Source organism: Mercenaria mercenaria, chromosome 16, assembly GCF_021730395.1.
Source record: "Mercenaria mercenaria strain notata chromosome 16, MADL_Memer_1, whole genome shotgun sequence".
NCBI classification, from domain to species: domain Eukaryota; kingdom Metazoa; phylum Mollusca; class Bivalvia; order Venerida; family Veneridae; genus Mercenaria; species Mercenaria mercenaria.
The window spans coordinates 27,902,974-27,914,857 of record NC_069376.1 but is presented as its reverse complement, the minus strand read 5'-3'; the positions used below and the strand labels follow the sequence as shown (position 1 = coordinate 27,914,857).

At 34.5% G+C, this 11,884-nt stretch overlaps 1 protein-coding gene across 1 annotated transcript; it reads right to left on the bottom strand.

Moving 5' to 3' along the window:
- Positions 1 to 7,279: 7,279 nt before the first annotated feature.
- Positions 7,280 to 8,837, bottom strand: LOC128549271 (uncharacterized). Its single transcript, XM_053525829.1, has 3 exons — positions 8,328 to 8,837; positions 7,952 to 8,085; positions 7,280 to 7,327 (listed from the first exon to the last, which is right to left on the bottom strand). Exons 1-3 carry the CDS (start codon positions 8,452 to 8,454, stop codon positions 7,280 to 7,282), a joined length of 309 nt encoding a protein of 102 aa, XP_053381804.1. The 5' UTR covers positions 8,455 to 8,837.
- Between the last annotated feature and the right edge of the window lie 3,047 nt (positions 8,838 to 11,884).

The following is an 11,884-nucleotide window of genomic DNA, read 5'->3' as shown; positions in this document are numbered from 1 at the left end:
GAATGTAAACAAGATTAACAATACTTAAAATGTCTTTTTATCATTAAAACCGACCTAAACATGATTCTGCCGAACAGAAGTGATGATAATTAGTATTTTCCTACTGTCCGATTTCTGGGTCCTGCAACACGCTGAAAACGTTAAATTTACGTACCCTCTTTCCGGCCTCAGTGACGTGTTCAGTTTATTTTTATATACAAACAAATTTGTGTTTAGCGACACCGAAGAACTTAACTTGATTCAGGTATCATTTCATGAATCTTGAATTAAAAATTAAAATATGACAGATGAAAAGGTTGTAAAATTGTCCGAATCTGGGTCGGCAACCAGTAGGTCTGCAGCATTTGAAAAAGAAAGGAAAATTATGCTTTTTAGCTCGACTATTCAAAGAATAGGTAGAGCTATTGGACTCCAGTTTGATATTTCTTCCCATTGTTTTCTCGTTTAGGGCCCAACCATTATTGTATCCGCTTTTCATGGAATTGCACTCTGTGCATCAATGAAGGTTCCGTGTGCACCGCCGTATGAACACATCTGCGGATGTCTCTAAATTACATTCTGGTACATGTGTAAATGTTGAGTTCTGCTCAACCCGGGGCTAGAGGGCGCGGACGGTAGCTTGCACTTCCACTACCGTCCATGAACAGGTTCAAGCAAACCGAGCCTGCAACAGTTTCGTTTTAATTTCGTTGGGTGACCTGTAGTTTTCCACTATTTTATTTCAAAAGGTTCATCAAAAGTGTTTGGAGACCATCCCTCAGGTGAATATAAATTTTGGAAATTTATATCTCACAGACCATTACCATTTATAATAAATACACTGAAATGTTCTGAGTAAGTAGGAAATACTTTAAACAATAAAAGGGAAGATTGTTAAGGAATGTATATTTTGTTTAATATCGCGTGCACTTCGGCTGTCAACGTTCTGTTTTGTAGAAAATATGTAGAATAAACTTCTTTTTCAAACGTATTTTTCTTTGTTTGTTTTGTTTGTGTGTGCTTTTATCTGGGTTCTCCCAGTAATGAAATATGGTTAACTTACATATTTTCTTAAACATAGCAGTATTTTGTCATTTTGACAGCTATACTTTCACTTTCATTTCGCAATTACTGCAACGTTTTGAAATGTACATGCTTTTAACATTTTCAACACTTGGAGTACCAGGAGAAATATGTTAGACACACAATAAGTATAGACATAATGTCAAAATATTTTTGAAAAGAAAGTTTGATATTTTCTACAATTTGACGACAGAATATGGACGAGCAAAGTACATGTGATATAAGAGAAAATTTGTTACTCCAAACATAAGAATTCTCTTGAAAAACACTTCTACATATTTTGAACAGTTTGGTATACATTTTATGAAAAACAAAGGCCTATGATGCCTAAAAACATGAAACAAAAATTCACCTGAGGGGCAGTTTCTAAACACTTTACATGAACCTTATTCAGTGATACATTGGCTTACACTGCACAGGTACCATAACTCTGGATTTAAAACGTCACACACTTGTTCACTGTGATGATCTGATATTCAGTGCTCAGGTGTCATAACTCTACTTTGCATTTTCACAAAATTATGCTATTTTTTTTCGACTAAGCAGTTGTTGGTAAAATGTTTTGTATATAAACTGGTATCTCAGTACCTTATAACAGAATGGATTGAAACTTGCATAATTGTCCATTGTCGTGAGCTGATATGCTTTGCACATCTTCCATAAACATTTTTGCAATTTTATACATAATGATACCCCCTTTTCGACTTTAATATTCATTCAAATGACAAGGCTGTTGAGTAGTCGAGCGTTGCTGTCCTCCGACAGCTCTTGTTTTTACATTACGTTGCCTATTTTCATATCTATTTTCGACTGAAAATGCCATACCAGGTGTATATCTGCGATACTTTTCTGTTGCGATTCAGGAGTACACAAAGAGGACTTTACGACTTTCTAACGGTTGAAGTTTTAAACTAACAGTCGGTATATATATGATTATTTTTGGCACATTGTTTGATTTTCATTTGACTGATAATTTGTGGGGCGATTTAGGTCAAAATCATGCGTTCCCCTTCAGAATTATTTTACTACAGCTACAAATTCTGAAAAAAATTGTTGCAGTTTATAGTTTGAAACTTTCGAATTTCATAGGTTGATGTACTCGCACCTCTCGACGTACAAGGTTGTTACTATACCTGTCCATTATTAACCTGTATCTGTCCATTCTTAAAGTATCCATTATTTTAAGAATGGACAGTTACAGGTTAATAATGGACAGGTATAGTAAAACAATCGTGTGTATAGAGCGGTATTGGTACAATAACCTATATAATGGACAAAACAAACAAAGGATTACATCACAACCGTGTTTTAAATGTATTTACAAATATACATTCAAATAAATAAATTTTCAACAAAACTGATAACAGAAGTAAACAAAATGCAACATAGTGAGCAGTGGAGATTCAAGTTTCGAATAATGTTAAAAATTGTAAGAGGAAATTTCAGCTGCTTTTTCTCACTATTTCCTGCAAACAGATCAAATGTAAAAATAAAGTCAATATCCCTTCATAATTCAGTATTTTCTGCAGTACAAGATCTTTGAACAAATTTTAACAGTGACAGACAAGAAAATAACATAAGGGGATACATTCACAACCTTAATATACTAACAAGAGGACCATGATGGTCCTGAATCGCTCATCTCTTCCCACATGACCCAGTTTTGAGTATGACGTCGTTTTTTCTATTATTTGACAGAGTGACCTAGTTTTTGAGCTCATGTGACCCAGTTTTGAACTTGACCTAGATATTATCAAGATACAAATTCTGACCAATTTTCATGAAGATCCATTGAAAAATATGGTCTCTAGAGAGGTCACAAGGTTTTTCTATTATTTGACCTATTGACCTAGTTTTCGAAGGTACGTGACCCTGTTTTAAACTTTACCTAGATTTCATCAAGGTGAACATTCTCACTAATTTTCATGAAGATCTCATGAAAAATATGGCCTCTAGAGAGGTCACAAGGTTTTTCTATTTTTATACCTACTGGCCTAGTTTTTGACAGCACGTGAAGATCCATTGAAAAATATGGCCTCTAGAGAGGTCAAAAGATTTTAATAATTTTAGACCTACTGACCTAGTTTTTGACCGCAGTTGACCCAGTTTCGAATTTGATCTAGATATCATCAAGATGAACATTCAAACCAACTTTCATACAGATCCCATGGAAAGTATGGCCTCTAGAGAGGCCACAAGGTTTTTTTATTATTTGACCTACCGACCTAGTTTTTTAAGGCACGTGACCCAGTTTCAAACTTGACCTAGATATTATCAAATTAAACATAGTGACCAATTTTTATGGAGATCCATTCACAAGTATGGCCTCTAAGAGAGGTCACATGGTTTTTCTATTTTTAGACCTACTGACCTATTTTTTGACCGCACATGACCCTGTTTCGAACTTGACCTAGATATCATCAAGATGAACATTCAGACCAATTTTCATACAGATCCCATGAAAAATATGGCCTTTAGAGAGGTCACAATGTTTTTCTATTATTTGACCTACTGACCTAGTTTTTGACGGCACGTGACCGACTTTCAAACCTGACCTAGAAATCATCAAGATGAACATTTAGACCGACTTTCATACAGATCCCATGAAAAATATGGCCTCTAGAGAGGTCACAAGGTTTTTCTATTATTTGACCTACTGTCCTAGTTTTTGACGGCACGTGACCCACTTTCTAACTTGACCTAGATGTCAACAAGATGAATATTCTCACCAATTTTCATGAAGATCTCATGAAATATATGGCCTCTAGAAAGATCACAAGGTTTTTCTATTTTTAGACCTACTGACCTAGTTTTTGACCGTACGTAACCCAGTTTCGAATTTGACCTAGATATTATCAAGATTAATACTCAGACCAACTTTTATACAGATCCCATGAAAAATATGGCCTTTAGAGAGGTCACAAGGTTTTTCTATTATTTGACCTACTGACCTAGTTTTTGAAGGCACGTGAACCAGTTTCGAACTTGACTTACATATCATCAAGGTGAACGTTCTGACCAATTTTCATGAAGATCTTATGAAACATATGGCCTCTAGAGAGGTCACAAGGTTTTTCTATTTTTAGACCTACTGACCTAGTTTTTGATGGCACGTAACCCAGTTTCAAACTTGACCTAGATATCATCAAGATGAATATTCTGACCAATTTTCATAAAGATCCCATGAAAAATGTGACCTCTAGAGTGGTCAAAAGCAAAAGTTTACGGACGCACGGACGCACGGGACGGACGGACGGACGACGGACACCGCGCGATCACAAAAGCTCACCTTGTCACTTTGTGACAGGTGAGCTAAAAAAGAAAATATAAATTACATAATCAGCTGTTTCAATGCTTTCTTTAGTATTCCACAAAGGTTTTTGCCTTTAAATAGCAAAATATTTCAGTCTACAGACAATACTTATGTCCATCAATAAAGGTAAGAAATCATTTACAAAATGTACACTACTATTTACAACTAATCTCACAATATGTAGACGGATATGAAATTGAACAATATCCTGCGTCACTTAACTGCTAGATTATCATAAATATTTTGTAGTATGACCCAAATGGACTTGAATAAACTTTAACTACTTAAGTCGGGAATACTTTCTTTTCGAACAAAAACAATTTTTGACAAAGAAATTCTGAAGCCTGAAAGAATCAAGGAAAGAAAAATATGCAATTTCGACATCAAACATGTATGTCTGTAGTTCTGAAATGGCTAGCCAAAGTCCTTATTAATATATTTTCAACTGTCTGGCTTGAAAATTAGAAATGACAACGTCGAGTTATCTCCTAAACAATGCAAGTACAGTGTTAATATAAACCTAGGAAACTCATAATTAAGAAACTACAAGGACAATATATAAATGATAAACTAGCAGTCAATTGATATATTGTGGCCTAAACAGATGTCGCACTTTCTAATGGATTTGACTTAGCAATGTCTCGACTTTCTTAACATTATACAACACAAGGATCGACTGTTCAATAATAAAACATATATGCCGTTGATAATAACAGTAGCACTGTGTTTCGAGCACTAGTGGATAAAACCACCAAGTGGGTTTATTTTACCCAAGCAACATCATAAAATGATAAATATGCTTCACTATAGCAATGATGAATATGCATGTAAATTATTATCAGTACCATGTCGATGCTCTAACAAACTTATAGTATAGTAGAGAGACTCCTTAAAAAGTTTCAGAAACTTGACAATTTCACATTCAAAGTAATTTATAGTAGCCAAAACAATTATATACATTGTATAATGATAAAAGGCTTTCTTTTGCAAAATTTGGAAGTTTGAGAGAAAAAAAACATCTGCCGATGAAAACATGGTAATGTTTACAAGTAAGCTAAACACAAAACGAACACTTCAACGTTTAACATGCTAATGATGGAATGAAAGACATTTAAATGTTAGCTTAAAATACAATGTTAAATTAGAAAGCACCTGTTTGGGGGTCAACAATTTCACATCACTCGCACTAGGAATTGCCCTTCCCTAATGGAAAACATTATAATTTTTGGTTTGTTACTTGTTATTTTGTAAGATTTTCGGTTTTATATTATTTCTGTAAGTGAAGTACAGGCAAGATTACTGCAAAATATAAAACAATACCAGTAAATTCAGAAAAAAAACTTTCAAAAACATTTTAGTTCCCTCAGGAATAACAACTAGGAATGGTAATAAAATCATTCCATATAACAACACACATACAGCACAAGTTGTATCCCAGTAAAAAGTAAATCTAATAGGACCTGGCCTCCTAGAGGGTCCCAATTTGAAAAAAAGAACATCATAATGAAATGGTATCCCCCAAAAAAGCATTAAGCTTCTTAATATGTAATATTAAAGTGCAGCCTTAAGCTAACGGGCACACTATTGACAATACAGCATTTTTCTAAGTATGTGATTCGCAGAAACTATGCCAAAACAGTTGCATACTAGAAGTCTAGCATTTTTGTGTAGCTGTTTATGAAAACATAATTAGTGAACACATCACAAACTAAAATAACAATAGCTATCAAGCATACCAAGGACATATGCATGAACAAATAACTCATTATGTAACAATTTATGGAAATCATAAAATCTAGGAGGCCTGCCAGGAAAGTTTACCATAAGCAAATTTTTGCTGAGCAACAGGTGCTGGACAAAAAAAATAACATGACTCCACAGAAATTCTGATTCTAGTCTACAAAGAACTCAGAAGTACCTTGAAAACACATTTTTACCTGTCAAGTTTTCTCAGAACATGTCCCTTACACACATGGAATATAATTTTATCACATAAGATATGAATGAAAAGAAATACATCTCTTGGCACAGGGAAACACTTTGCAATAAGGAATGTGAGCATTGAGAACAGATCAACCACAATAACTACTTTAAAACATCATGCAATGCTGATATGTTGAACATAGATTTGTGATAGAACTATGCTGGTGTGTATAATGATTTGATCATTATCTCATAATTGAAGTTTGTTCCTTTTTTTGACTCTATTCTCCGCGGAGTACAAAATTCTTCGAGACAGCTTGTTTAGACTATGCCATCCTTTAAATTTGTTGTGTTGGAAAGGCGCATACTCAGTAGTCTAAACTAACCTTCAAGAGAATTTTTTCCCCGCTGTTCCTAGTAATATGGCTACCTCTTCATCTGATGTATAAATAAATTAACTCGTAAAACATCTCTCTAAACTTGGGTGATCCTAGTTCACAAGACTGAAAAATTGTTAGTTACTCCTATCAGGGTTTCCCTAGAGTCGTGATTGAGATTTATGTATATACCAGCTGTTACGATGACCGATGTTCAGATCTTGTATTAAAAATTCTTCTCGTCACTACTATGGAAAATCTTTTCAATTATATTAAAATGTTTTTATCCTAACTAGTCTCTTTCATATCATACACATTCGTGAGAGGTTAACGGCTCCATTTGCTGAAAAAGAGAAAAGAAAAATAGCTTTATTTTTCACAAACTTGCAAGGTTTCATTTTCAAATTCCAAACCTTTTTATCACATTTAAAACATTTTACTTTGACATATTGGAAGAAACTATATTCTAAGTTTCAAACCATGTAATGGACAACACTTTTTCTAGATAGTTCTGAAAATGAAGTAATGACAGTTTGGCTACTTACTGGTTCATCATTCTGATCGTACATGTGTCTGTTGTTGTAGTTTCGTTACAGATTCAAGTTCATACTCTTCTTATTCTAGAGTTGTACTTTAAAGTGAAACATCCAACCTGAATACAGCAAATACATCTATAGTTGTCTACATAAGCACCACAACAGAACACTTCAAATCATTAAAGATTAACCTTCTCAAAATGGCACAATTGTGTTTAGTAACAAGGTTAGAAGAAACGTAATCATATATTCTCACTTATAAATCTTATAACATTCCTTCGATTTAATATTTTGTCTCAAAATCAACAATAATATAAGTGATATATATAAAACTTACAGCAATCAACATGAGCAATACACGACATTCAAATCATTAAATTACCTTCAATGGCATCGACTTTGTTTAAGAACAGTTTAGGAAGCAACGTAAATACATAATTCTACATGAAGAATTTTTCTTAATTCGATTTAAATTTTTGTTCAACTCAACATAATAAGTATATTATAACTTACAGCAAAATAACAAAGAGCATACAAACAGATACACTTTAAATCATTAAGATTACTTTTCAAAATGGGCATCAGACTTTGTTGTTTAAGTAACAAGGTTTAGGAAGCAAACGTAAATACAATATATTTCTCACTTATGAAGAAATCTTTATAAATCATTCACATTCGATTTTAAAATATTTTTGTCTCAAAACTCAACAATAATATAAGTGATATATATATAAACTTACAGCAAATACAACAATGAACAATACAACAACGAAGGCAGCAGTAATGGCAGCAATTCCTCCAACGCCATTTCCTTCTTGTTTACCTGGTGTACCAACTGTACTGGTTCCTTCTGGAACAACTGTGTACCCTGATCCTGCAAAATATGCATTATATGTTAGTTCAAAAGAAAAGCTTAATTTAGAAAAACTTAAGACTGTTTTACAAACTTTGTTACATCAATGAGAAAGATCTAGAAATGAAAGTGGTAGGCAAATTTTTAAGCAGTATGTATATTTCACCTATTAAAAATGTATTACCCCAATTTTTGAAAGAATTCAAACTCCGCGGCAGGCCCTGTAAAATTCTATGTACAGCCGAAACCAATCTCCGACTCACCTTTGGTAGTTTGTACAGGTTTTGGAGTTGTTCCACTTCCTTTTAGTGTGGTTTCTCCTGTTTTTTTGGTGACTGGTGCCTGGGTTGTGGGTTTTGGAGTGGGTGCAGGGGTTGCTGGGCCAGCCATGATCACTGAATGTCAGATAACTCCCGATTTCAATATTTTCCATGTCTCCGACGATTTTCTTTAATATGAAGACTTTTGTAAGAATATTTAATGAATTATAAAGACAAAAATAGTGTAAGGACACCATCGGTAACTCTTTTTAACCCTCAGGGAAGCTTAATTTTCCAAATTTATCATGTAAAATAACACGAAAATAGACAAAATTAGCTGTCGCAAATGTGGGTGTTACTAAAATCATATGATAAAGACGATGTTAATACATGAATCTAGAACTATAATTGATATTAATCTTTTCTAAAATGATTGTTTTTCTCGACAAATCATTACACGCGCGTATAATTGATCCGTGGTGCCGGAATAATTTGATTTTCGAATGTCGCAAAATCGGTAGTCAGGTACGTTAAAAACTTTTTATTGTATACATTGTGACTAAATACTCGCTAAATAATTTTAAAATTGTGCATAAAAAGTCTTAAGGTATGCAAATTTATTTTATTTTTTTTTTTTTTTTTTGTTGGATTTATCGTCGCACCGACACATGATAGGTCATATGGCGACTTTCCAGCTTTAATGGTGGAGGAAGACCCCAGGTGCCCCTCCGCGCATTATTTCGTCACGAGCGGGCACCTGGGTAGAACCACCGACCTACCGTAAGCCAGCTGGATGGCTTCCTCACATGAAGAATTCAACGCCCCGAGTGAGGCTCGAACCAACATCGATGAGGGGCAAGTGATTGGAAGTCAGCGACCTTAACCACTCGGCCACGGAGGCCCCTAAATTTATTTTAGAAAGACATTTACTATTCCCCGTGATTAAATAAAACTAACAGATTTTAGGATTTCCAAAAGTTTTTAGTGTTACGATAAAAAAGGTCAGGTACGTTAAAGATTTCAGTGAATAATTTATTTATACTGTAACCATTGTTCAAATGATTTCGTTTTCTTTGTATAAAAATTCAATAGGACCAACGGATAAGTATTTAATAAATCGTTTTATGTTGTAATATCTAGTTGTATGACTCAAAGATTAAAACGACCGTCAGGAACGTTAAAGTCAGGTACGTGTACTGCATCGTTCTAAAACGGGAATTAAGCGAAATACTTGCATCTTTCCGGTAAAAAATGGTACATTCGCGTATTAATTGTAAATAACATCCGCCGGAAATGCGTGGTTTCAAAGAGTTTCAGTGCGGTAGACATTCAAACTGAAGAAAGTTTAGAGTGAATTTTGAATCGAGGTTAATCAAGGTAAGAGATACTTCTTCATATATGAATGATGTTTTGAAAGAAAATATAAACATCATTTAGTTAATTCAACATGAAATTTAAACCCTACAATTTCCGGATTTTATTAATAAAGATTGTAAACATTGTTTAACGTACCTGACCGATTCGTTAACGTACCTGACATATATTTTCAGGCGCTTGGCGATGGGCAAGACTAGAGCCGAGTACCAAAAGGAGTATCGAGAAAGGAAGAAGCTTCAAGATAAAGATTTTCTGAAGAGAGAAAGGCAACGAACTAAGCAGTATAAGTTACCTATAAACGCTCTAGATAAAGATAAACAAAATGAACTTAGAGAGAAAAACAGGCTATGAAAAGACAAAGTAGAGAAAGAAAAAAGAATAAAATACAACAAGAGAAAGATCGAGAACGAGAGGAAAATACCCAAAACTGTGAGACACAAACAAATAGCCATGAAGAGCATTATTCTGAACGGACAACAAGAAACAAAAGTAGTCAATCAATGATAGTAAAAATGAGTTTTGAGCCCAGGAAACGATCACAGAAGAGATCTAAAGCTCTAAAAAAGCATCAAGAACGATTGAGACTCTGGAAGAAAAAGTGAGCAAGCTTACCAGAAAAAACAAAAAGCTTCGGAAGCGACATGAAAGAGCTATAAAAGCAAATCAGAAAGCAGTAAAAAGTACTCCTACTCAAAATGAACAAACAGTAAGCACACCGAAATCAAAAGCAAACCGAGAGATACGTGAACTTGGACTTACCCCAAGAAAGGTACCAACAAAGATAAAAAGGAAGTTAATAATGGCTAATGCTATGATTGCTAAAGTACAATCATCACAGAAGAAGAATAAAACCCAAAAGAAAAGAAGAGTTGTTGCCAATATAGTCAGTGGAAACATTATAAGAAAGTACAGATGTCTTGACTTGATGAGCAAAGAAACAGGCATAGCACGAAGTGTATTGAAAAATGCAAAATCTAAACGATTAATTGCTTTGTCGAGGAGAAGAAAGGTTCTAGAAAGAGAAAGGATAAAGAAACGCGTAATTAGCTTCATGGAACGAGATGATGTAAGTGTAAATATGCCTGGGAAAAACGACTGCAAGAAGACAGAGACCAAAGGCGAAAAGCAACAAGTCCGTGTCCTGACTGACTATTTGTCAAACATATATGAAAAGTTTATAGCTGAAAATCCGGATATAAGAGTGTCTAAATCTGTTTTCTGTCGTCTCAGACCAAATCACATTCTACTGACAAAACTTATAACAAGAAATACATGTTTGTGTAGCAAACATCAGAATTTTGCTATGAAGCTTAAATGTCTAAGATCACTTGGTATTGAAATCTCGCCAAATCCAGAAACAGTCAGTAGAAATGTTACAGAAGATGATCTTAAGAAAATGATAGATGGCAATTTGCTGAGCGATGATGATATAGAATATGTAGAATATGTAGAATGGAAGCGTGTAGATGTCGATGGTAAAAAGAAAATGAAAATAGTAAAGACAAAACTGCAGAAAGATGACTTCAAATTGCACATGGATCAGCAATACAAAGAGTTTTTACAGCATGTTTCAAGAGTGAAAACACAGTATACAGCTATAAGAGAACTTAAGGCTGATTTACCACGGAATGAAATACTTGTCCATATGGATTTTGCAGAGAATTTTACGTGCAGCAATGCCGATGAGGTGCAAAGCGCATATTGGAATAGTACTGCAGTTACGCTTCACCCAGTTGTCGTTTATTATAGAAAGGAAGAGCTAGAGCATAGGAACTTTATTTTTGTCTCTGATGTGACAAATCATAATTCAACAGCTGTATACACTATTCTGAAGAAGCTTGTACCAGAATTGAAGTCATTATTACCTGATTTGAAAGTTTCCACTATTGGACTGACAGCCCCTCCTCCCAATACAGGAATAAGTATATTATTGACATTGTGCAACATCACGTTGATTTGTTTAATGTTCAAGCTAGATGGAATTACTTTGAGTCAGGACATGGGAAAGGGCCATGCGACGGCCTAGGTGGCGTCGCAAAACGTCAAGCAGCAGAAGCCTGTAAGCAAGGTAAAGTTAACACCCAGGACGCAACAGATTTTTTTCCAGTGGGCAAAAACTCAGAGAAAAAGCATTGAATATATTTTCTATACCGATCAGAATATGAAGAAACAGCTAAAGAGCT

What these genes read in the sequence shown, in the direction of transcription:
- LOC128549271 (XM_053525829.1), bottom strand. Translation starts at nt 8,454, where the DNA reads ATGGCTGGCCCAGCAACCCCTGCACCCACTCCAAAACCCACAACCCAG. An exon ending in ACCTGTACAAACTACCAAAG is followed by an intron (nt 8,086 to 8,327) that starts GTGAGTCGGAGA and finishes CATATTTTGCAG; the next exon opens with GATCAGGGTACACAGTTGTT. An exon ending in TGTTCATTGTTGTATTTGCT is followed by an intron (nt 7,328 to 7,951) that starts GTAAGTTTATAT and finishes TGCTGTATTCAG; the next exon opens with GTTGGATGTTTCACTTTAAA.